Genomic DNA, 27,079 nt, shown 5'->3' on the forward strand with positions numbered 1-27,079 from the left:
ATATAGCCATAAAAATGGGAACCAGTCCAGCAAAAGTGAGTGACTGTTGCAAATTAAACAGACTATGCAAAACCAAAAGTATAAATAGTTAAATCAATGAAGAGAGAGAATCACTGATTGGCTGCCTCCCTCATGCCCCTCACTGGGGATCCAACCCATAACCTGAGCATATGCCCTTTAGGCCACAGGCTGAAGCTCTATCCACTGAGCAAAACCAGCTAGGGCTCAAAAATATGTTTAAAGGTTTACTAAAACAGTAAATTATGTAACAGCAGTTAGCATAGTTGGTGGAACTTAGAAATACCCTTCTGGGCCACTTGGCGTGGCTCAGTGGTTGAGTTTCAACCTATAAACCAGGAGGTCACGGTTGGATTCCCTGTCGGGGCCCATGCCCGGGTTGCAGGCTTGATCCCTAGTGTGGGAGCTGCAGGAGGCAGCCAATCAGTGATTCTCTCTCATTGATGTTTCTATCTCTCCCTCTCCCTTCCACTCTGAAATCAATAAAAATATATTTTAAAATAAAGAAATACACTTCTGTACAATATAGCATTTATCTTATAAGAAAAGCTTGATGGGCAGTGAAATGTTAATTTATTCTTTTATACTGTGGCATTGACCTTTGAATATACAGCGTTCTGGCAGAATATTTTTAAAAGATACATGATAGATAAGATGCCTTGATCTTAAATGTGGGTTTGTTTTTTTTTTTTAATATATTTTATTGATTTTTCACAGAGAGGAAGGGAGAGAGATAGAGAGCTAGAAACATCGATGAGAGAGAAACATCGATCAGCCGCCCCCTGCGCATCTCCCACTGGGGATGTGCCCGCAACCCTGGTACATGCCCTTGACCGGAATCGAACCCGGGACCCCTCAGTCCGACGCTCTATCCACTGAGCCAAACCGGTTTCGGCTTAAATGTGGTTTTTATTTAAAATTTTATATGTTAAAATCTGATGTGCATTACATTCAGCCTTTTCAGGAAAGCACTTTTTTGCCGTTCTGCCCTTAAAATGTTTAAACAAGATATACTATTTTTGTTATATTGGAACTGAAAATATGAGTAATTTGTCACTTAAAATAATGCATTTCAAAGCAGTCAGCAAGAAGTCTTTGGTTTTTTTAAAATCATGTTATTTTTAGCCCTTGCTAGTGTAGCTTAGTTGGTTGGAGCGTCATCCCATGCACCAAAGGGTCTCGGGTTTGATTCCCAGTCAGGGCACATACCTGACTGGTAACAAACAAACCCCCTGGGTTTCAGGTTCAATCCCTGGCCCTGGTCAGAATCAAGGGAGGCAGCCATTGTTTCCCTCTCACATTTATGTTTTTTTTCTCTTCTCTCTATCTCTCTCTCTCTCTCCACCTTCCTCCCTCCCTCCTTTCCTTTCTCCCTCCCCTCTCCTCTCTAAAAAATCATTGATTGTGTCCTTGGGTGAGGTTTGCATAAATCTAAAATAATGAAAGCATAATATGCTAATTAGACCAGAAGTCCTTCTGGACATCCCTCTGGACAACCTTCCAGATGAAGCCCGGGCCAGAGGGAAGCTGGTGCTGGCAGCCAGGGAAAGGAAGGTCTACTCTTGCATGAATTTCGTGCATAGGCCTCTAGTAAATAAACAAACAAACAAACAAAATAATCATGCCATTCTTAGTTTTGGCTTACTATTTGAATATGCTAGTTCAATTTTCTGACCTAGGAACTCTAAATGTGTTAGTGGTTTCATCTGAAGATGGAATGTTTCATCCTTACTCTCCTCTGATATCTGTTGATTTAGATAAGGATGACTTTTCTGTCCTCTATGAAAAAGCATATGTAGTTATTCTTAGGCTTGGTTTCCTACTTGATTATTTACTTAAATAAAACATGTTACTAAGCACTGTAAATTTTTAAATTTTCATTTTTATCTTTAGGCTTCCTGGGGATTCACGAACAAGAATAGGATTTGTGACCTTTGATAGCACTATTCACTTCTACAATTTACAAGAAGGATTATCACAACCTCAAATGTTGATTGTGTCTGATATAGATGGTAAGCAGTGAATAAAATAAAAGTATTTTTAATTACTAAGTTTGGAGTTGATGCTACTTTATTTGACAGTACATCTTATAATGCTCTAAGGATAATTTGGTGCACTTAGATATTTGTTTAAAAATTATTATTTCCTGGAAAATACTTGATTCTAAGGTTTTTACACCTGTATATATGTACTTTTGCATGCGTGAAGACATGTGTATAATACATACAGAGAATAAAGCAATACTATAGTATCCATTATATAGGTGGCCTAAGGAAAACTAAGATTTTTTTTATATTACTATGTCCTTTTGACTTAATTTATCTGTTGATTAAAATATGTTTTCCCTATAGATGTTTTTCTGCCTACTCCAGATAGCTTACTTGTGAACCTACATGAAAGTAAAGAGGTGAGATTGATTTTTTTCCTTAGAGTATTAAAATGTTTCTGTTATTTCAACTATTCACTGAAATGTTTACCATTTCCTTGGTCTATTAACATTTTAATAGACAATGTGGTAGCATATTCATTGACTCCTCAATTTACGGTTCCTCCAAATGTGGTGGCATATACTGTCTCTGGGATGTTTTAAAGAATATTGCCTTGCCTTCTGAGTAATTCAACTTTTAATCTTTGTTTTCCCAGCTGATAAAAGACTTATTGAATGCATTACCAAATATGTTCACCAATACAAGAGAAACACACAGTGCCCTTGGTCCTGCGCTTCAGGCTGCCTTTAAATTAATGTCTCCAACAGGTGGCCGTGTGTCTGTATTTCAGACACAGTTACCTTCCTTGGGTGCAGGACTTCTACAGTCCAGAGAAGATCCTAACCAGAGATCAAGCACAAAGGTATTTTATATTTCGTTTCTCTGTCATATTCAGGATATTGTTTTCTGCTTCTAGAGACTGTAATTATTTGTTCATTCTACTTTTCCACTTCACTAACAGTTTAAAAGGAAACTCGTAAGAGAGTTAACTTGAATTATTTTGTTTTTGTGTTGCAGTATATTCTTTTTTTATTATTTGTTTGCAAGTCATAGAAATTTAGGAATAATTAACTCTAACCCTTTCATTTTATAGATAAGGAAACAGATTAAACTATATATATTGCCAAAGGTTAGATAACCATTTAATGGCAAAAATGTGACTTAATATTCTGATTCCAGTGTTCTTTTCTGTTACACAATAATATACTTATTAAATCTGAGATATTATCATTTAACATGCTCATGCTAATAAACATTTTAATTATGATGGTAATACAAATTATTGTATAAAACTTATACAATAATTTGTGCCACATAAGTGCTTTATAAATGTTAGCAATTATTATTGTTACTAGAGGCCTGGTGCACAAAATTTGTGCACAGGGTTGGGGGGTCCCTCAGCCTGGCCTGCGCCCTCTCACAATCCGGGACCCCTCGGTGGGTGTCAGGCCTAAACCGACAGTCGGACATCCCTCTCGCAATCCAGGACACTGCATGTACCATGACCATACTTTTCATACGGGTGAAAGGCATCTTGCTGTTATATGGGCAGCTACATTTTTTGCCCTGATTATAAAAAGCAGTACATAACATGATCCTTCTGAGGCAGTAGTACCATTTTCCCCATCTTATGGGTGGAAAAACTGAAGCAGAGAGAAGTTAAGTAATTGGCTTTGTCACACAGTTGTAAGTGTCAGAATCAGAGCTGACCACAAAATGTGCAAGCCAGAGCCCATGCATGTCATCACTGCATCATTCTGTTTTTTCAGTGTTAGAGGAGCCTTGCCAGGTTTTAATTTTTAAATCTAAGAGACTGTTCCCAATATATAGGGTAGGGTCCCTAGGCGTGGCCAGTGATCAGGGCCATCTGTGGGGCGATCAGCAGGTGGGGCATTCAGGGGGGGTCCCCACTAGCACCTGCCTTGGCTGGCGGCCTGGCGCCACCCACTCGCCAGCCCCACCCCCCCATCCCATCGCCTTTCACCTCCCTCTGCCCCCTCGTGGTCAGTGCGCGTCATAGCGACTGGTCATTCCGCCGTTCGGTTGTTTTGCATATTAGGGTTTTATTATATAGGACTAGTAGCCCTGCACATGAATCCGTGCGCCAGTAGGTCTGCCGCCCTCCTTTAGTACTCCACCCGCTGTCCCGCCCTCCTGTAGCTCCCCCCCACCCCCATAGCTTGTTGCCCTGCCCTCTCCTGTAGCTATCTGTCGCCTGCTTGTAGCCAGTAGGTCACTTCCACCCTCTTGTAGCTCCCCCGCCCCCTCGGCTCTCCCCCCCCACCCCCATAGCTTGCTGCCCTGCCCCCTCCTGTAGCTCTTCACAGCCCACTTGCACCTTGCTGGCCCACCCTCCTGCTGATCCGTGATCAGGGTGTAATGGCTAATTAGCATATTCCTCTCTTATATAGGATTATTCTAGAAAATCTGTGCCAACTGCCTAGACCAGCCGTGGGCAAACTACGGCCCGCGGGCCAGATCCGGCCCGTTTGAAATGAATAAAACTAAAAAAAAAAAAAAGACCGTACCCTTTTATGTAATGATGTTTACTTTGAATTTATATTAGTTCACACAAACACTCCATCCATGCTTTTGTTCCGGCCCTCCGGTCCAGTTTAAGAACCCATTGTGGCCCTCGAGTCAAAAAGTTTGCCCACCCCTGGCCTAGACACTTTATTTTTATTATTGATTTTAGAGAGGACGGGAGGGGGAGAGAGAGAGAGAGAGATAGAAATATCAATGATGAGAGAGAATCATTGATTGGCTGCCTCCTGCACGCCCCCTACTGGGGATCAAGCCACAACTCAGGCATGTGCCCCTGGCCAGAATCAAACCTGGGACCCTTCAGTCTGCAGGCTGACACTCTATCCACTGAGCCAAATCAGCTAGGGCTGCCTAGACACTTTAAAAAAAACTATTTGCTGGTGGGTGGGGTTGTGGGAGGATGGTGGAGATACCTCTTCTTTAATATAAGAGAGATATAGAAACGGTAGCAGCCCAGTGCATGACATTCATGCACTCGGTGTGTAGGGGTCCCTCAGCCCGGCCTGCACCCTTTTGCAGTCCAGGAGCCCTCAGGGGATGTCCGACTGATGCAGGGAGTGGGCCTAAGCTGCAATTGGACATCCTTAGCTCTGCTGTGGAGACGGGCCGCTGTGCTTGCCAGCATCAGCCTGGCTTGTGGCTGAGTGGTGCTCGAACTGACCACCAGAGGGCAGTTCCTGCATTGAGCGTCTTCCCCCTGGTGGTCAGTGCACATGATAGTGACCGTTCGTTCCGCCATTCAGTCAGTTTGCATTACCCTTTTATTATATAGAATATGCACAATACAAGGCTTCAACTTCTTACTTTGTGACTTGTTGACTTAGGTTGTACAACATCTTGGCCCTGCAACTGATTTTTATAAGAAGCTGGCTTTAGATTGCTCAGGGCAGCAGACTGCAGTGGATCTGTTCCTTTTAAGTTCACAGTACTCGGATCTTTCTTCTCTAGGTAAGGGGACATTGTGTTTATCTGTTTACATACAGTTTTAGCATGTAAATTAAATCTAAACTCTTTAGTAAGCATTCTCAATACTTTTGGAGAGAAAGACGTGTGAATTACATAGATAATATCTCTGAAAATTAGCAGTAAATTTTAAAGCGCTATACCAGTATAAAATGCTATTGATATTTTATTTTTAAAATATAATTTCTTTGTGCTATTCTGCTCAACAATAAACCTTATATTTTATAAATGTTTGTGTTTTCTCAGATTTATATATTACCTTTATTTTCACAGTTTTTGTTTTCTCATTATGACTTAGATTTCTTCATAATATAGAATTTATACTCCTATTGGACAAATATAAAATACTTTTTAAATTTCTCTTTAAAGCTTGCATGTCCAAGTATTCAGCAGGCTGCATCTATTATTATCCATCTTTCCATTCTACTCACAATCCTTCACAAGCAGAAAAGTTACAAAAAGAACTAAAACGTTATCTCACAAGGAAAATTGGATTTGAAGCTGTTATGAGAATAAGGTGTACTAAAGGTATGTTATAAAAACTCTACTTTATAATTAAATTAGCATTCATATATTGAGTATCTATAACTATAATTTATAATGGTTGTTCAATATAAAAGACTTTATGCTGGATCTTAACCTGATATATAATAACCATTGCCCAATTTTTACAGTAATTTGAATAAGTGGGCAAAAATCATGTTTTGCTTTATTAGGAAGAACCTAAGAGAAAGCCCATATTGGAGGTGATTTTAGAAAGAGAATTGGAGGAATAGGGAAGATCTTAAGTGAAAATGGTAAAATTAATCTTTGCCCTCATCATCATTATTCAAATAGTCTTCAATTTACATTACCTTGATTTTATGTGAATGTTTGCAGGAGGGATTCTGATCACTTATTTTAATTCTTAAATGAGTTTTTACAGTAATCCCCGTTTTAAAAATGTTTTACATTAGATCTTTTGTGGAACCTACATTGGTTCTTTTGACTTGGTATTTTAGAACCTCTACCAACACACTCCAATCCTATCCCCAAGTTCTCCTTTTCATTCAAAATCAGAGACATTTTTTTACTTTGTAAAGTAGTTGTAGCCTGAGATATACTACTATTGCTTCATCTTTTATAACAACTTTTCTCTTCTCTAGGTCTTTCAATGCACACTTTTCATGGAAACTTCTTTGTGCGTTCCACTGATTTGTTGTCCCTCGCCAACATCAATCCTGATGCTGGATTTGCAGTACAGCTGTCAATTGAAGAAAGTTTGACAGACACTTCCTTAGTATGCTTTCAAACAGCCCTGTTATATACATCAAGCAAAGGTAACATTAGGAGCCCTAACTGGTTTGGCTCAGTGTAGAGCATCGGCCTGCAGACTGAAAGGTCCAGGGTTCAATTCTGGTCAAGGGCATGTACCTTGGTTGCGGGCACATCCCCAGTGGGGGAAGCTGATCGATGTTTCTGACTCTCTGTCCCTCTCCCTTCTTCTCTGTAAAAAATCAATAAAATATATATTTTTTTAAAAAAGGTAACATTAGGAGAAATGAAATATAACTTGTAGCAATAATTCTCCTCTCACATGGTGGTGAGAATGAGGAGAAAGAATGAACATACAGTGGAAAGTGATGGGATTTGCATCAGCTAGTCAAACATGTTCTGTGTGTTTCTTTTTTAAACTTTTTTAAATCTTTAAATGATATCTTTTTTGACTTGCATTCCCAGGATCATATGTATCTGGTAAACCATGCTATTTATTATGTTGGATATAATTTAGAATGAATGATCTATATCAGGGGTCCTCAAACTTTTTAAACAGGGGGCCAGTTCACTGTCCCTCAGACCGTTGGAGGGCCGGACTATAGTTTAAAAAACAACTATGAACAAATTCCTATGCACACTGCACATATCTTATTTTGAAGTAAAAAAACAAAACGGGAACAAATACAATATTTGTATTTGCATGTGGCCCGTGGGCCGTAGTTTGAGGACCCCTGATCTATATATATAAAAGTCTAATAAGCAACCATTCAACCAGTAGCTATGATGTGCACTGAACACCAGGGGGCAGATACTCAACACACAGGCTTGGAAACATGGAACAGACTGATGAATCTCAGAGGAAAGAAGGGAAGGGAGACAGAAAGAGATTAACCAAAGATTTTATATGCATACTAGAGGCCAGGTTGCACAGATTCATGCACCAGCGAGGTCCCTCAGCCTGGTCTGTGGGGATCAGGCCAAAACCAGCAGTCCAACATCCCCCGAGGGGGTCCCAGATTGCGAGAGGGTGCAGGCCAGGCCAAGGGCTCCCACCAGTGCACGAATCCATGCATTGGGCCTCTAGTATTAAAATAAAAGCCAAACCATAGTATGTGTTCATAGTATATCTTCAGATTTAGAGAGTGTTTAATTTTCTTTAAAACACATTCACTGTGAAACTTAGTTTTTACATTTCAGTATCCTGTTGAAGATTTAATTGATCAAAACAATAACTTGAGTAATTTTTTAACCAGTTCTCTTTGTTTCTTTCTTTTTCTAACATATTTTGCAATGACATTTGTTCATCACTTTGTTTAGGTGAGCGGAGAATTAGAGTGCATACACTTTGTTTGCCAGTGGTAAGTTCACTTGCAGATGTATATGCAGGAGTGGATGTACAAGCTGCCATCTGCCTTCTGGCAAACATGGGTGAGTAAAGCAGTGAGGGAACAGGTGAAATACATTTTTCTATTCTAAAAACTGAAGTTTGGGCATTTTTTTTACCCTAGAAATCCCTTATTTTAAAAGTGTATGTTTTCTGTTTTCATGTACAGCAGTGTGAATTGGATGGCTCTTATATTTCTTATTAATTCTTTGGTTTAAAAATCTTTTGAGGATTCATAATCACTAAAAGTTGGTGACAACCCAAATTTCCTTCAGCTAATGAATATATGAACAAACTGTGATACATTCATACAGTGGAATACCATCCTATCTAATAAAGAGGGAATATGCTAATTGACCCTCACACCATTGTAAAGAAGGCAGCACCCACAGCCAATAAAGAGGGAGTATGCTAATTGACTGCCACACCCTCAAAGATGGTGACGCCCAGGGCCAGCAGAGGCTTGCGCTGCCGGCAGTGGCAGCAGCAGAGGTGTGATGGGGCATCGCCTTCCCCTGATCGCCAGGTCACCTCCCGCCCCTGAGGGCTCCCAGACTGTGAGAGGGGGCAGGCCGGGCTGAGGCCCCGCGCCCCCCCCCCCCCCCCCCCCCAGTGCATGAATTTTCATGCACTGGGCCTCTAGTTCAGTAAGAAAGAATTATTGATACATGAACAGAATGAATGACTCTCATATGCATTATGCTAAATAAAAGAATCTAGTTTCAAAATGCTACCTGCAGCCCTAGCCTGTCTGGCTCAGTGAATAGAACATAGGAATGAAGAAGAGATCATCCTTATGATTTTCAGGGTTGGGAGCAGGGAAGCATTTTACTACAATGAGATATTCTGGGGGTGATGGTGGCACTGTTGTGTATCTTGATTGTGGTAATGATTGCATGGTTATGCATTTGATATAACCACCATTGAGCTATACTGGAAAGGTACATTTTACTGTATATAAGTTTTTAAAATCCTTTATGGAATTAATATAACACTTAGTGTTTTATTTTTAATGAATTTATCTTTTAGATGAATTTAGATATAAAATGAGCCTGATTATTGCCCATGAATTTTACTTTTAATACTTGGGCATATGTGTAGGTTATCTCTATTTTAATAATACATGTACTTGGGATTTCACGCTAACATCTGGCTTTTCAGTGTCTGCATAATGACCTGTGTTCAATTTGTCCTCTTTTTTGTTGACCTGGGAATGCTTTGGCAGAGATTTCAGAGGATCACCAGAGATAACTCAGATTGCAGAACTTACCATTGTTTGTTTGTTTTCAGTTCTTTCTTTTTTATTGGAACTTACATTGTTTGGCCAGAAAAAAAAAAAAATTATACATGTGACTTCTATTTAAGTAATGAAGATATCCCCAGAGCTTTCTTCAAGTAGATGAATGATGCATGTTTTCCAGTACCAGTAGTGGCTACCTATTTTTAAACTTAAAGCTATTAAAACAAAAAGGTTTAAAACAATCTAGATTTGTTCTGATTATCAGATTTAGTTCAGAAAAATTGTGTAATGAGCAAAGTCACCCCAATAAATTTAATTAACAATTTTTTATCTCTTTTAACATTCATTGAAATCCAATGGTTAAATACCTTTTTGTTTTGTTTGCTTTCTAGCTGTGGATCGATCCATTTCAACAAGTCTCTCAGATGCAAGAGATGCCTTAGTGAATGCTGTGGTGGATTCATTGTCTGCATACAGCTCAACTGTCTCAAATTTACAGCACTCTGTGTTGATCGCACCCAGCTCCCTCAAGTTGTTTCCTCTCTATGTTTTGGCCCTTCTCAAACAGGTAGCTCTCTATACAATATTACATTTAATAAAGCCTTTAAAAATTCTCGATACATATCCAACGTGGATATCCCCGGGAGGTCACTCTCCCCGGGGCTCTGTCCAGGTGGGGAGCATAGGGGTCTCCCGGTGATGTACAGTCCCTTTCCACAGCATTGGAGAGAAAGCCGGGCCTTGAGTCTGCGCCTGCATATTCCTACAGCTTCTCAGAGTCTTGTGGACAATGACTGAGGAGACAAACCATGAAGGAAACATCTAAAAAAAAATAAAATTCTCCTCTTTGTAATACTTTAAGCAATAAAACAATTTTTAATAATAATAATAATAAATAAAATTCTCGATACATAAGTGAAGAAATGAAATCTAGGTTTCTGGGTTAAAAAAATATTTAATTAGAGGATTATGTAGTTTACCATTGGAAAAGTTTAGAAGAACAGGAAAAGATCACCGGAAAGTTGAGGTATATAGATACATGATGACTGTTGTGAGACCCTATGCCCTTACTCTTCAATATGTGGGAGCAGCCTCCAAAATGGTGTGCTTATAGTGTACTCTCTGTGTGTGCTTCTGGACAGAGACTCGGGGAAAGATTAATACTCATTGAACATCTTTTCATGCCTCGGGCAACATAATAGATGTTAGATACATATCCTCTTAACTTACAGCAACTGAGAGAGGTGAGTATCATTTTTCCTGCTTTGTTGATGATGATAACATAGCTTTGAGAAGCTAAGTAACTTGCTCACATACCTTTCTATTAAATGTCAGAGTAGAAAATAGACTCTAGGTTTGTCTGATTTGAAAGCCATGCTTTTTCCATGATGATGGTATATGTTTGCTTGTTTGTTTATTGCATATATTTGTTTTAATATTTGTCTATTATATTTATGTTTTATTTGAAATTTTTGTCTTTTTTTTTTTAATGTAGAAAGCATTTAGAACTGGTACAAGCACACGCCTGGATGATCGTGTATATGCCATGTGTCAAATAAAGTGTCAGCCACTTGTTCACCTAATGAAAATGATTCATCCCAACTTATACAGGATAGACAGATTGATAGATGAGGTATGATTTCTTTTAGTACATTTGAAATTTTTAAATTTAAATGTTTTGAATGTCTTGATTCCATTGGTAAGATAGCAATGCCTTTATTAACAATTTTTAAATCCATTTTTTCCTTCTGCTATTAATGCATTAATTAAGGACACTATGGATTTGATTAGACAATAGTACTATCCAGTATTATCTGTGGTTATGGAATTTTCAAAAATAGTTTCATGTGGGAAGTAATTTCTTTTTGTGGGATTGCTTATAATATTTATTATAAAGCCAAGTTGTAGACTGGACATTTCTGTATATATTTTTAGACATTGACTGTTTCTGATATGATCAGAGTGCAATTTTTATTATATTGTAAATTGGAACTTGCTTTGCAGCAGATTTAATAGTCATACATTTAATACATCCTGATCCCCAAATGGAAGGAAATGGACAGATTGTTTTATGTATTTGTGTTTCTCTCTTTTTAATTTGAATACATCTGAGTGTCTTGATTCTACAGTCAAGGTAATATTGTAGTATCAATAATTTTTTGCATCCTACAAAATCCTCAGGTGTCATTTTCCGTATTTTCATAAAGAGTTGGTGGCCATTAGCTTCCAAACTGTGCTATAGCAGTGTCAGCTCATTCACAATCCATCTGTTTTTGTTTCAGGGTGCAATACATGTTAATGACAGGGTCGTACCTCAGCCACCTCTTCAAAAATTGTCTGCAGAGAAGCTGACAAGAGAAGGTGCTTTCCTTATGGACTGTGGCTGTGTAAGCATCCTCTCCTGACAAAGCCTAACACTGTTCCAACAGAAGGAGGAACACAGGGCCCAGATTAGTCAGTGGAAGGTGGATTAGGAGCTAAGAGGCAGTACATTGGTAACTGGCACAAGAGGTCAATACATGTTAGACTTTTCTAGTTGAGTATTATTTTATTATAGATTAATAAATGTTATTATCATGGATTATTTGCTGTCCTAGATTATGTATATTTGATACAGAGCAAAGTTCCTGTTTTCAAGGATTTTATCATTAGAATCATAAATTCAAAGGGACCTCAAATTTGTCTAGTACAATTTATATCCGTTGTTAGAAATGCCATTAATGATTAGGAGTTCAGGAGAAGTCACTGGGCAGAGTAGTGGTGAAGGGTGTTAGAATGGTCACGTTGGCTTCATAAATGATACCTTATGAGGAGGAAAAGGATTCCAATAGCCATGGAGAGGGCATGGGAGATCACATTAGTGAAAATAATAGAGACAGTCATTGAAATAGTGGCAAGGAAATACTGTGAGCCAGTTATCCTGGTGAAAACGTTGCATTCATATGGGGGAAGGGAGAAGGTGAGACATATTTTATGGGAAACTTTGAAGTTTAAGCAAAGAAGATACGAAACACTCTTACGATTCCTGGGTGTAGATTCTAAATGTACAGTTCTATTTCCTGTTTACTTTATGTTTCTGCTTTATTTGAAATAGAATATTTTACCTCTTTTATTCTTGATAATTTTGAGAAAATAAACTAATGTGTTTCTGATTAAAGAATTTTAATATCTGGTTTTTTGTTTCTAGGTTTTTTACATTTGGGTTGGAAAAAGCTGTGACAACACCTTCATAGAGGATGTGCTTGGGTGTCCTAATTTTGCATCAATACCACAGAAAATGGTCAGTGGGGTTTTATACAGCATTAACTTTGTATGTGCTTGTTTGTTTGAAATGTTTTTTATTGAGATAAAATACACATAAGATTCACAGTTTTTAACCATTTAAAGTGTACAATTCATTAGTTTTTAGTATACTCATAATGTTGTACAACTATCCCCCGGATCTAATTTCAGAGTCTCAAAAAGAAACCCGTATCTCCCAATTCTCCCCTCCTCCTTTCCCAGCAACCACTAATTTCCTTTCTATATCTGGATTTGCCTGTTCTGGACATTTCATATAAATGGAATCATATATGTGGCCTTTTGTGTTTGGCTTCTTTCATTTCTCACAATGTTTTCAAGGTTCATCCATGTTGTATGTAGCATATATCAGTATTTCATTCTTCTATATGACTAAGTAATAATCCATTGTTTGCTTACACCACATTTTGTATATCTAACCATTCATTCATGGGCATCTGGGATGTTGCCACTTTGGGGCTATTGTGAATAGTGCTACCATGAACATTTTGTGTACAAGTGTTTCTGTAAACATGTTTTCAGTTCTCTTGGGTATATAACCTAGGGTTAGAATTTCTGGGTCATATGGTAAACTCTGTGTTTACTTCTTAAGGAACTGATACACAGTTTTATATCTGATATAAATTATTTTGCTGATAACATTTTTCATTTGGCCTTTATTGTGTGTGTGTGTTAACCAATACCAAAGAAATATGATTATGAAATCAGTTCTCTGCATCTAATTTATGGAAAAGGTCTACCTTGCCCCTACCTTGGTTGGAGCATCATTCCGTACACCAAAAGGTTGTGGGTTCGATTTCTGGTCAGGGCACACACCTAGGTTGCAGGTTGGATCCCTGGTTAGGAAGCATACAAAAGGCGAACAGTTGATGTTTCACTCTCTCTTCCCGCCACTTCCTATCTCTGAACATATCTCAGGTGAAGATTTAAAAAAAAAAGGTCTACCTTATTCTTTGATATTGTAAATATGTCATTGCTCCTGAAATTAATATAATGTCAATGTAATTTTTATCACTTTCTGCTGTCGTTTGATTATCTGAACAAATGAGAATAAGGAAATATTTTTAAAAAGAATAATAGTGAAGGGGGAAAGCATACGAAAAGTAAATCCTACTAAGTAAAATAGTAAATGTTATTTTAAAACTGTAGATATTTAAGCACTATGATAGTAGCATAGTAAACAGAACAGAATTCAGAAATGGATCTAATTCCTGAAAAATAGAATGTAGTAAAGGTTAATTAAGAAAATAATTAAGGAAATAAAATAACAGCATAGCATTTCTTTTATTTACCAGATTGGCAAAGATTTTTAAGTTTAATAATAGGCAGTAGTGCAGGGGGTATAGGTCAACAGGCCTATCAAAAACTAGATTATAGTGTATATTTTACGTATTTTGGGAGAGTATTTGGCAATATCTGTTATAATTAAAATCACATAGTTTATGATACAGTAAATTTTTCTACTCCAAAGAATATTTCCCATAGATTTATTCATAAAAGTATGTTTTTGTACACATGCTTGTGGCATTAAATACAAATATCTGGGGAAATGCATATTAAAACAGAAATGTTTTCTGTTCTTTTACTTTTTAAATGTTGAGATAAAATACAAATATAGCTAACCCAAACTTTTCTATTTAAATCTTTTACATACTACATACTTTGAATTATTTAGTGCATTATTAAGTTAGCTTTGGGGAAAAAATTCATATATACAAAAGAATAAACTTTTTAGGTCTTAACATACACGTAAAATGTCAGTATCATACTTATTATTAAACACTAGAGGTCTGGTGCACGAAATTCGTGCGCCCTTTCACAGTTCAGGACAGTCAGCCATGCCAGCAGTCAAACATCCTTAGCGCTGCTGCAGAGGTGGGAGAGGCTTCCACCACCCCAGCTGTGCTTGCCAGCCATGAACCCAGCTTCTGACTCAGTGGCACTCTCTGTGGGAGCGCACTGACCACCAGGGGGCAGCTCCTGTGTTGAGTGTCTGCCCCCTGGTGGTCAGTGTGTGTCATAGCAACCAGTCATTCTGCTGTTTAGTCAATTTGCATATTAACCTTTTATTATATAGAATGTTTTATTGACTTATTCAGAAATATATAAACAAACTTGCTAGCAATTTAAAGTTCATTTGTTTGGTTGCTCCTGTTGGGGCTGGGTATGAAGTGCTGGCAGTTGATTGGTGGTAGTGAGAATCATGATTTAGTTCTAATAGTACTGAAGTCTATGAGAAAGGAAGTAATTTCCTAATTATATTTCTGTTACCAGACACATCTTCCAGAGCTAGATACACTTTCATCAGAAAGAACCAGATCCTTTATAACTTGGCTTAGAGACAGCAGACCATTAAGCCCAGTTCTTCACGTGGTAAAGTAAGTACTTCTATAACTTAACTATAAAATTGTCCTGTCCTGTGCAATTTATGTAAAATTGCTTGTCTTCACAGCAAATTTAAAATATTATCAAACTATAATATAGTGGTAGAATGTTGTTATTGAATACTATCCTTTATGTTTCATTTTCCTAAGTCCTCATGTATAATTGATTTTCAAATGTGTAATTAATATTGTTAATAATATGGATTTTTAGGTTAATACCCTTTTCTCTTTTTCAGAGATGAGAGTCCTGCCAAAACAGAGTTTTTCCAACATTTGATTGAAGACCGGACAGAAGCTGCATTCTCTTACTATGAATTTTTGCTTCACATTCAGCAACAGATTTGTAAGTGAAGTGGAATAAAATGGAATCAGAAGAAAAATTAGATAAAGCCTAATCTGCCAGAGAAGCCCATTGGAAATTTGAAATGAAGGCATTTGTTGTTACAAGGCACAATGCATAGCATAGCACCCTGTCTGAGGCAAAAGGTAAAGAGGAAGAAAGAACTTGGCAGATTCTCTCAGCCTGAATTAATGGTAATGATGATACTGTTTCACCAGGTATATTTTGAGTTGGTTTCCACACATTTCCACTAGTGCAGCAGTTCAGTGCTCTGTTCATTGCAAGCCAGCACATTCATTTAGCTAATGTGGATGATAGGTCATAATGTAAAATTAGGTAACTTTTTTTTTGTAGTTAATATGACATTTCTGGACTGGAACTCTGATAAGAAATGCCAAAAGGCAGTGGGCACCATGTTATTTATATGAATTTTTAACAAGGAATGATTCGTATTCATTAAATGAATTCAATATTTTCCCTGTAAAAACAATAGAGTTTCAGTACATGAACTATAGGAAAAATATATACATAATGTACATAAATGTTACATTTGTAAAGAAAGTGTAAAAATGTAACTACAGAATATGAATTGCTACAACTGTGCTGCATTGTTGGATGACAACTCTTTGTCGCAGTTAGAGAATGAGGTTGACTAATGCGTATTATGAATTGAGTCCACAGAAGAAACACAAACTCTTTGTAATTCTGTTAAATCTTTTATGTGGATTTATTTATGATCAGCCTACTAATTAAAAATATTTTGCTTGACAATGTGGTTTGGTGGTGTTTTTTTTTGTTAGGTGAGGGAAGTAGATGGGTTTTTAGGTGTTTTGTTTTTACATATAGGATATACTGAGTTCACTACTTGGGGAAAATGGAATGATAGTGAATCAGTAAGTTTTATTCATTTGTGCACCTTACCAACTACTTTGTTTAGGTTCTGAAAAGGAATGTTACTCTCAAAATACATATGGTTATTGATTAAGTATAACCTTAATTTGTCTTTCTCAATTAAACTAGAGGCACTTTTTTCTGCAAATTCACATCAAGAAAATTTTCATAGCGTGTGTATCCTATTTCATTGACTTTAAGATTACCATCTTGAATTTTGAGAATCTATCCTACTGAAAAAAATCATTTACTAATTGCTTACATACTGTAAAAACTGTTAATGCTCCATATTATTTTGTGGGATGAAATTTTATTTTGTACACTTGAAAGTCCCATCAATGAACTTTGGAAGAAAAAAAAATGCTTTTGGTGTGTGTGGTGAATGATTTTTATGGCTTTTGTACTTAATGGATCTCTTTTCTTTGGATGAAAATAAAAATACTATCTCCCATTCCTCAGGCAACTGAGAGGTTAAATGACTCACCCTAAATGACATTACTAATTAGTGACAGAGCTAAGAGTAAAAGCCAAATGTTCTCCCCACTCACCGCCTACTACCACCCCACTTCCACCTCCATCCAGACCTGTACTTGTTCCTATACCACTCTGCTTCTAGCAAGAGAGAATCTTACTGAACATGAGAAAAAACTATAGCACTTTAAGGGCAACTAAATATTATAATTTTATAATGAAAAGTGTAATGTTTCTATTTTAAGAAAGACAAAAATCTTTTGTCTTCAGATATTTTGTTTGTCATTCAGTAGCTACTTAAAAGCACTTAAAACTTGTCAGATATTGTTTTAGGCATAAGACAGATAAAAATCTCACTTTCTCAATGCTTACACTCTAGAGCGAGGGTGGTGAGGACTGGGGAACATAGTACATTTAGTATGTCAAGTGTGATGAATGCTGTGAAGAAAAAGAAAGCTGGGTAGGGGAATCAAGAATACTTTGTTTTATAGTAACCAGAGACGGTCCTCTGAAAAGGTGGCAGTTGAGCAGAGACTAAAACATGTGAATATCTGGAAGAGGGGCCATCCAAGGACGGGGTTTGTGGTAGCCGAGTGTGCAAGGCTCTGGCTGCTCTTGTTTTCTCTGTGAAAAAGGCGGCGTTATCCCCTGAGAAATGGTCTCCTAGGAGAGGGAGACATTGAGCTGACTAGTGGCATGAATTACAATTGTCAAGCAGCGCCTATCTTGGGATGTGAGTCATGAACTTCAAAGTGAAGCCAGTTAGCATAGCTGTGCCTCTTGCCTCCAGCCACATTCAGCTGCTGAGTGCAGAGTTGGATGTAAGCAGGGTTGCTACAAAAAACTGAGGAGCAAGGGAATGACTCATTTAAGTGAAAGGGACATAAAATAAGATGGATAGAGAAAATGGGGTGGGCTTAGAGGAAGTTTAGATATTGGTAATTATGAGATCTAGGGTATGTCTGGGAGTGGGTAGTTGAGGTGCTGTGAAAGATGACTGGAGGTGAGGAGGTCAGAACTTAGAATAAGGGTTTTAGCTCGGTCATATTTTTTTTTTTAAGTAGGACATCATATGCATTTATTTTTTGTTAAATCTTTATTGTTCAGATTATTACATTTGTTCCTCTTCCCCCCCCCCCCATAACTCCCCTCCGTCCAGTTCCCACCCCACCCACCCCCCCTCACTCCCCACCCACTGTCCTCATCCATAGGTGCACGATTTTTGTCCAGTCTCTTCCCGCATCTCGCACACCCCTTTCCCCCCCAAGAATAGTCAGTCCATTCCCTTTCTATGTCCCTGATTCTATTATAATCAACAGTTCATTCTGTTCATCAGATTATTTATTCACTTGATTCTTAGATTCACTTGTTGATAGATGCATATTTGTTGTTCATAATTTGTATCTTTACCTTTTTCTTCTTCCTCTTCTTAAAGGATACCTTTCAGCATTTCATATAATCCTGGTTTGGTGGTGATGAACTCCTTTTCCTTATCTGTGAAGCTCTTTATCTGACCTTCAATTCTGAATGATAGCTTTGCTGGATAAAGTCATCTTGGTTGTAGGTTCTTGGCATTCGTCACTTTGAATATTTCTTGCCACTCCCTTCTGGCCTGCAAAGTTTCTGTTGAGAAATCAGCTGACAGTCGTATGGGTATTCCCTTGTAGGTAACTGAGTTTCTTTCTCTTGCTGCTTTTAAGATTCTCTCTTTGTCTTTTGCTCTTGGCATTTTAATTATGATGTGTCTTGGTGTGGTCCTCCTTGGATTCCTTTTGTTTGGGGTTCTCTGCGCTTCCTGGACTTGTAAGTCTATTTCTTTCACCAGGTAGGGGAAGTTTTCTGTCATTATTTCTTCAAATAGGTTTTCAATATCTTGCTCTCTCTCATCTTCTGGCACCCCTATAGTTCTGATGTTGGTACGCTTGAAGCTGTCCCAGAGGCTGCTTACACTGTCTTCATATTTTCGGATTCTTTTTCATTTTGCTTTTCCGGTTGGGTGTTTTTTGCTTCTTCGCATTTCAAATCTTTGACTTGATTCTTGCGCTCCTCTGATCTGCTGTTGGGAGTCTGTATAGTATTCTTTATTTCAGTCAGTGTATGCTTAATTTCTAGTTGGTTCTTTATCATAACATCAAGGGTCTCATTAGATTTCTTGTAGATCTCATTAAGTTTATCGGCGGCTTCTAGACAGTTCTTGAGAGACCTTAAAAGTGTGGTTCTGAACTCAATATCCTCCATTGACAGTTTTGTCCTGTTTCTTTGTCTCCGCATTTTTTATGCTTTCCTGGTGCACCCCCTAGTGGTCTTTGTGCGCAGTCTTGTTGTAGTTAAGCCTTGATTGTTGTAGTTAATACTGGGGGGATTTGACCTCCAGGCCAACTGGCTGTGAGACTCAGCTGTGTCTGCAGTGGGAAAACTTCTGTCCTCTAGGGAGGTGCTAATCTAGCCTTTGCCTGAGGCTAACCAGCAAATGCCTCTGTGCAGGCCTTGGGCAGGGCAGGTCCCAGGGGATCAACAGGGCAGGCGGAGCGAGCAGTTATGGCTGCTCTCAGTCCCATCCCCAGAGGCTTTGCCTCTCAGTGTCCCGGCAGCTGCTGCAAACCTCGGAGAGAAAGCTGCCCTCGCGTTCCGACCAATGCCAGACAGTCCCGCTTCTCCCGTTTGAGTCTGGGTCCCTAGAGACTCGCCCAGAACTGGAGCTCGGGGCCTGAGCCTCCCTCCCAATTGAAAACGACAACCGCGCCCTCAGCCACCAGCCTGTTCCGCGCACCTCTGCACCTTTGTATTTTCCCCACTGCGCCTCCTCTGAGTCTCGGTATGCTGTTCTCTTTCCTTCTAGTTGAAGAATTTCCCCTCAGCCAGCTTTCTTGTGGTTCTGGGTGATCTCCATTCCGTCTTTTTTCTGGGTCATTTCTTTGACCATTAAAATTGCCAAGAAAAATGACTGGAGAGTAGCAGCACTTAGGGCCTATGGGGCTGTGTACATGGGCTTATGGGGATGGGATATTATGTGGGCCAATGACATGAGCTCAGAACCGGAGATAGGCAAGGAAAAAATAGTCTGGATGTCTACAAATGACCAGAGGGATGCCTGCCTGGGGTCTGATATCAAACACAGCCAACCTAGCCCAGTTGGCATGGCTCAGTGGTTGAGCGTCGACCTATGAACCAGGAGGTCACAGTTCGATTCCCAGTCAGGGCACATGCTTGATCCCCAATGTGGAGTATGCAGAAGGCAGCCAATCAATGATTCTCATCATTGATGTTTCTGTCTCTCCCTCTCCCTCTCTGAAATCAATAAAAATATATTAAAAAGAAAAAAAAACATATATATATCCTATCTAATAAAAGAGAATCATGGTCATTAGCGTAGGACCGCTACCCTTCCCATTGGCTAATCAGGGAGATATGCAAATTAACTGCCAGCCAAGATGGTGGCCGGCAGCCAAGCAGCTGGAAGCTAACATGAGGCTTGCTTGCTTCAGTGACGGAGGAAACCAATGTTCCCCGCCTGCCTTGCCGGCCTCTGAGCTTGCAGTTTGAAACATTGTTACAAATATAGAAGCTAAACAAAACCCCAGAAATCTGCTTTCAGCGAGCCAGGATCCCAGAGCTGGAGTTATACATTGTTTTGATTATAGAACCCAAACAAACCAGATACCTGCTTTCAGCAGCAGAGGCCTCAGAGCTGGAGCCAGAGCTAAAGCTGGCCCAGAATAAAAATAAAAAAAAATTTAAAAAGGAGCAGTTGGGAGCTTCAGTCACCCTTCAGCCTGAAAACAGCCCTCAGCCCCTCACCCAGACCGGCCAGGCACCCCAGTGGGGACCCCCACCCTGAAGGGTGTGTGACCAGCTGCAAACAGCCATCATCCCCTCATCCAGGCTGGCCAGGCACCCCAGTGGGGACCCCCACCCTGATCCAGGACACCTGGCAAACCAGCCAGCCCCCACCCATGCACCAGGCTTCTATTCTATATAGTAAAAGGGTAATATGCCTCCCAGCACCGGATCAGCGGAGCCGAGAGGCCTCCCGGCACCGGGATCAGCGTGACAGGGGGAAGCGCCCAAACCCCCTGATTTCCTTGCAGTTCTGTGTGTGACAGGGGGCAGGGCCACAACCTCCCTATCCACCCTGCTCTGTTCATGACAGGGGAAGGCGCCCCAACCTCCTGATCAGCCCTGCTCTGCCTGATATGGGGGAGCACCCCAAACCCCTGATCACCCTGCGGCTCTGTGTGTGACAGGCTGCGGCGCCCCAACCCCCTGATCGGCCCTGCTCTGTGTGTGACAGGGTGCAGCGCCCCAACCCGCCCCCCGTCCAATGGGCCCTGCTCTGTGTGTGACGGGGTAGAGCCATAACCTCCCCATCGGCCCTGCCCTGAGTGTGAGAGTGGTGGCGCCCCAACCCCCTGATCGGCCCTGCTCTGTGGGTGATAGAGGGCGGGGCCCCAACCCCCTGATCCGCCCTGCTCTGTGTGTGACGGGGCAGTGCCCCAACTCCCCTATTGGCCCTACTCTGTGAGTGACAGCGGGGAGCTCCTCAACCCCCTGATGGCCCCTGCTCTGTGCGTGACAGGTTATGGAGCCCCAATCCCCTTGATGGGCCCTGGTCTGTGCGTGACAGGGGGCAGCGCCCCAACCCCCTGATTGGCCCTGCTCTGTGTGTGACAAGGGGTGGCGCCGCAACCTCCCCATCTACCCTGCCTTGAGTGTGACACGGGGCGGTGCCCCAACCCCCCAATCGGCCCTACCCTGAGCGTGACTGAAGGTGGCATCGCAACCTCTCAATCCGCCCTGCTCTGTGCATGACAGGGGGCGGCGCCCCAACTCCCCAATCGGGCCTGCTCTGAGCCCGACCAGGGGCTGCACCTAGGGATTGGGCCTGCCCTCTGCCACCCGGGAGCAGGCCTAAGCCAGCAGGGCATTATCTTCCGAGGGGTCCCAGACTGCGAGAAGGTACAGGCTGGGCTGAGGGCCCCCCCCCTCCCCCCCAAGTGCACAAATTTTTGTGCACCGGGCCTCTAGTATATATATATATACTGATATAAAACACAAAAAACAGCCACCCTTGAAAGGTTTTCAAGGGAGTTAGTGGCTGCAGAAGAGAGCTGTTTCAGAGTATGTGGAGACTGACTTTACCAGAATGTGGGCATGATGAGATTAATCCTGATGGGTGATGGATAATCAGTCTCTTTGCTGCCCCATGGGACAAGTCTCCAATCATTTGCTTTGTGAAGCAGAGTGACCAGAAGGGTCATGCTTACCAGGAGGCCTGTGAGCCTGCTTTCAATTATCTGAAATTGTCATCAAAGCCCGTGGTTCTCAGAGCTCATTGTGGGAATGGGATGAACATTTCCAGGTCGGAGGTTGACCAGAGGTACATATTGTAAGAGTACCCCAGGTGCTCTTTGCCGCATCTACTGCGAGGATGAAGACCACTCTCAGCAGTTGGACTGTGCACATCCCAGAAAACATGGACAACACTCTGAAGGGACGCAGAGTTATTGTGAAAGGCCCCAGAGGCACCCTGCAGGGGGACTTCAACCACCTCACTGTAGAACTCAGTCTCCTTGGAAAGAAAAAGAAGAGGTTCCGGGTTGACAAATGCTGGGGAAGTAGAAAGGAATTGGCCACAGTTCACACTATAGAGTCATGCACAGAACATGATCAAGGGTGTTACACTGGGCTTCCCTTACAAAGTGAAGTCAGTGTATGTTCATTTCCCCATCAACGTGGTCACAGGTATTCAGGAGAATGGTTTTCTTGTTGAATTCAGAAATGTCTTGGGTGAAAAATACATCCACCGAGTTTGGATGAGGTCAGGAGTTGCTTGTTCAGTCTCAGGCCCAGAAAGATGAGTTGATTCTTGAAGGAAACGACATTGAACTTGCATCAAATTCAGCTGCTTTGATTCAGCAAGCCACAACAGTTAAAAATAAGGATACTAGAAAATTTTTGGATGGTATCTGCATTACTGAAAAAGGAACAGTTCAGCAGGCTGATGAATCAGATATAAGTTGTCCAGCTATAGAAACACCAAGGTGCCAATTGATTTGTCACACTTATTTACGACATTTAAAGATGTAATAAAGCTTTGTATTGATTTGGGGGAAAAAAAGTATCCCAGGTGATGTGAAAACCTCCTAATATACATATGAGTCCTATTCAAAGTAACTTTTGAAAATATTAAAAAGTAATATTAGAGACAGCAGACCATTAAGCCCAGTTCTTCACGTGGATAAGTCAATAAAATGGAATCAGAAGAAAAATTAGATAAAGCCTAATCTGCCAGAGAAGGATTTGCCTGTTTAAAGGGCAAAAAAAAAAAAAAAAAAAAAATGAAAACACTGCAGACATTATTTAGATGGAATCATTCATAACTGAAAGAAGACAGGCTACTAAAAACAATAGCAAGCTTTATGTGGCACGTGAAACAGACCTGAAAAATAAAACAGGTAGGTATTTTATAATTTACTCTTGTCCCTGAATTTAGACACAATCTGTTTCAACCAGAAAATTGGGTCTCTTCCTCCTCTCTGCCCTCTTACAGTACCTATGAGAAGTGGCACTTCGCATGAAACAAGTGGGCAGGAAGTATGTGTGTATATGGCCTGAGGGGGAGGTGGCCGTGACTCCAGGCCACAAGAGGCTCTTAGTGCATTGCCTTCTGATGTGTCATAAGCTGATCCAAAAGTGAAAGCTTGGCTTGAGCTCAGCCTTGGGCTAGGTGAGGACAAAATAGTCTGGATGTCTGCAAATGAGGAGCAGAAGGATGCCTGCCTGGGGTCAGATCACACACAGCCACCTTTGAAAGGTTTGCAAGCGAGGTAGTTTAGTCTACCTCCTGTTTTTTCTTTTACTCACTACCACATTCACAACAGTTCACACACCAGATATGTGGGGACTTGACCCACACCAAGCAATTCTCTGTGACACCAGCTGAGTGGCCTACAGTTCAACTCGATTCTGCCACTATCTGAAGACAGCATCTGATCCCACAGGCCGACAATCCCACACCACTGCTCCCACTTCAGATGCCAGTTGCAAGAGCAGGTTTGTTGCCTGTGCTTCTGACCAACTGGCTCTAGATCAGGGGTTTCAAGGCCCCCAACTTCAGGTTTAATTAATTTACTAGGGTGTTGAATAAAGGGTACAGATGTACAGCCAGATGAAGAGAGACAGGACGAGTCTGGGAGGGTCCTGAGTGCAGGAGCTTCTGTCCCCGTGGAGCTGGGTATGTCACCACCTGCTGTGGATGTGTTCCCCAGCCTGGAAGCTCTTGTTGTAATGTACCCCGCGAATCACACAAGGACACCTCAAGAAGTTGAATTAAAGAGTCACATTTGTTGCCAAAACCGGTTTGGCTCAGTGGATAGAGCATCGGCCTGCGGACTGAAAGGTCCCAGGTTCGATTCCGGTCAAGGGCATGTACCTGGGTTGTGGGCACATCCCTGGTGGGGGATGTGCAGGAGGCGGCTGGTCGATGTTTCTCTCTCATCGATGTTTCTGACTCTCTATCTCTCTCCCTTCCTCTCTGTATAAAATCAATAAAATATATTAAAAAAAAAAAAGAGTCACATTTGTTGCAAATCTGGGACTATGACGGGGCACTTCGCTCTCCCAGATCTCATAATGATAAGATGGCCGCAATACCAGATTTATATAGGCAAAAATCACAAAGATATTGATTACATCCCAAGGTTGGAATGAGGAACCTGGTTCGCAAAAAAGCAGTTTACAGAAGTAGAAGCAGCATGTTATCTAAATTATAGTTTTGGGTCTCCGGATCACTGAATTGACAGAAACACATTATCTAGAGCCCTGGGGTCTGGAATGAGGAGCCTGGTCAGACTTAAGCATGTGATCTAAATTACAGTTCTTGGGTCTCCGGATCACTGAGTCAACAGGGACACGCTAACTGGAGCCCTCTGACCTTGGGATAACTGTGCTGTCCTTCCCAGGTAAGGGAAAATGTGCTTTCTAAGACCAGTATGACCACAGCCAATAGGATATTCACATTACAACCAATAGGGTATTTAATCAAATGGGGTGATTTATATAATTCAGAAAATTAAATTTTCTATTATTTTAGCAAGCAAACAAGTACAGAAACCAAACAGCAGGGTTAAAGTTAAACTATAGTTTTTACCTGAGATGATTGCTACCATACTTCACTCTGAAACCCATAGTTTTGGGATTTCATGGTGGCTTCTTCACATTGACATCAGTTATCAACTCCATTTTCATCCCCTCTCCCCTCTCTGGAGAATGAGGGCAGGTAGGACTGAAAATTCCAAGCTTCCAATCATGGCTTAGTCTTCCTGGTGACCAGCCCCCACCCAGGAGCTCACCCAGAGTTGCCTCATTAGAGCAAGAGATGTTCCTAGTGCTCTGATCACTTACTAGTAAGAAATTACAAGGGTTTTAGAACTCTGTGCCAGGAACCGAAGGCAGAGACCTATATGTGTATATCTTTTCTATTATCTTACAGTTACTATTAGTAATGCACAATTCTGTAGATTTTCATTTTGGGGGCAAAAAAGCATTACTAGTAACCTACTAAATGAGTTGTTAAGGATTGTAAAAATTTGCATTCACAAATGAAAATCAGTGTTAGCATGTACAAGGCTTATAATTTTGCAAAAATTCCCCTAAATGCATATACAGATACTACCTCATAGATATTTGTCTGTCAGACAAAATCAGTACTATAGCATTTTCTTATGAGTGTATCATCACTGATTGGAGATGTTCTTGGTCTTTGCTGCTTTTTTCATATTGTTTTAGCTCTAGCTATTTAGATTGTAGATAATTTGATTATTGTACAATGATGAATATGTGCTTATATTTACACTTCAGTTGTCTAGTTTTCTTTAACTAGATTTTTAAATATATTTTGGTAGAAATAAAATGATTAGTCCAGCCAATGTGGCTCAGTGGTTGAGCGTCAACCCAGGAACCAAGAGGTCACCAGTTCGATTCCCCATCAGGGCACATGCCCAGGTTGCAGACTTAGTCCCTGGTAGGGGTCATGCAGGAGGCAGCCAATCGATGTTTCTATCTCTCTAGCCCTCTCCCTTCCTCTCTTTCTAAAATCAACAAAAACATATTTTAAAAAATAATAAAATTATTATACTTTCATTGCTAAACAGAATTACAGACCTCACTAGGGTTTTGGAGAACAGCCATATCCTCTTCTGCAAAAAACTTTTCTGTTTTCGAGAACAGCTCCTAGATTGCTACTGAACTGTCCACTACAAGCTACCAAGTGCCCTTATGATCTGAGCTGGCCAGTGTGAGCCGGACAGTAAAGTTGAGCATGCCCAGCAATGGTCTATCATTAAACGCAATTAGCAGATAAGATACCAGGCTCAGCTGGTCCTGAGGTAAGTTGCATGAGCAGGTGACTCAGACCCATGGCAGCCAGCCCTGCTGCATTGCCAACTTCCCTCCATTCACACCTCTGTCCTGATGATTAGCCAACTCAGGAAGAAAAGCAGAACCTGCTTTTAAGACAAAATGCTGGCACCAACTACACTGCTATGGTATTAGTCTAGTGGCCAAGGGAAATCCTCCTTGTGAGGGAAGCCATACATTCTTCTAGATTATTAGATAGCCAAGAGATACCTACATTGTCTCTGTAGATCTATACAACTTCATTTTATCTCCAACTCAAAATAATTTAAAATTGATTCAACAGTTAGTGAATGCTTATTATGTGCAAGGCAGCAGGGGGGACAAGGGGGGCACTAGGACAAAAAGCATCTGGCCTGCCCTGGCTGTTCTGGCTCAGTGAATAGAGTGTCGGCCCACAGACTGAAGGGTCCGGGTTTGATTCCCATCAAGGGCACGTGCCTCTATTGCACACTTGATCTCCAGGCCTGGTAGGGACACGTGCAGCTGGCAACCAATCAATGTGTCTCTCTCACATCGATGTTTCTCTCTCTGTCTCTGCCCCTCCCACCCACTCTTTCTAAAAATCAATAGAAAAATATCCTTGAGTGAGGATTAGCAACAACAACAAAAAAGCATCTGGCCTGAGAGAAAGTTGGAAGTCCTACTGAAGACTCAGTTGTAGTGACGGTTGGTGTACTATCCTATCCTGCAGGATGAAGTATATGCTTTGAATCTGTAAGTAACATTTGTCTCCTGTAGCACACAGGTCTGAGAATCAGTGGGAGTGAGCATGTGGGAAACCACCTATTGTCTTCTCTAGCAGAGCGGTGGGGACAAGGAGCCCAGAATGCTGGTGACCCTTGAAGCCCTGGCAAAGGTCAGGGCTTTACACCCACTGTTAAG

General features: G+C 40.7%; 1 protein-coding gene and 1 pseudogene across 5 annotated transcripts in view; both read left to right on the top strand.

Annotated features, from left to right (window-relative positions):
• SEC24B (SEC24 homolog B, COPII coat complex component) overlaps positions 1-17,694 on the top strand; it is a gene marked incomplete at its 5' end in the record, with an annotated part of 90,232 nt that extends 72,538 nt beyond the window's left edge. For all 4 annotated transcript variants that reach the window (XM_081088969.1, XM_081088970.1, XM_081088971.1 and 1 more), the window contains 13 exons: positions 1,912-2,030; positions 2,370-2,425; positions 2,662-2,868; positions 5,375-5,498; positions 5,883-6,041; positions 6,659-6,832; positions 8,088-8,198; positions 9,787-9,962; positions 10,890-11,027; positions 11,677-11,781; positions 12,582-12,674; positions 14,969-15,072; positions 15,315-17,694. In XM_081088969.1, coding sequence (XP_080945095.1) covers positions 1,912-2,030; positions 2,370-2,425; positions 2,662-2,868; positions 5,375-5,498; positions 5,883-6,041; positions 6,659-6,832; positions 8,088-8,198; positions 9,787-9,962; positions 10,890-11,027; positions 11,677-11,781; positions 12,582-12,674; positions 14,969-15,072; positions 15,315-15,429 — 1,681 coding nt within the window. In that variant the 3' untranslated portion in view covers positions 15,430-17,694. The remainder of the gene's footprint in view (positions 1-1,911; positions 2,031-2,369; positions 2,426-2,661; positions 2,869-5,374; positions 5,499-5,882; positions 6,042-6,658; positions 6,833-8,087; positions 8,199-9,786; positions 9,963-10,889; positions 11,028-11,676; positions 11,782-12,581; positions 12,675-14,968; positions 15,073-15,314) is intronic.
• Positions 17,695-22,190: 4,496 nt separating this feature from the next.
• On the top strand, positions 22,191-22,993 carry LOC308517718 (large ribosomal subunit protein uL6-like; annotated as a pseudogene). Its single transcript has one exon. The product of its transcript is annotated as a large ribosomal subunit protein uL6-like (transcript).
• Positions 22,994-27,079: the final 4,086 nt, after the last annotated feature.

Source organism: Myotis nattereri (genome assembly GCF_964212035.1).
Source record: "Myotis nattereri genome assembly, chromosome: 1".
In the NCBI taxonomy this organism is placed as follows: Eukaryota; Metazoa; Chordata; class Mammalia; order Chiroptera; family Vespertilionidae; genus Myotis; species Myotis nattereri.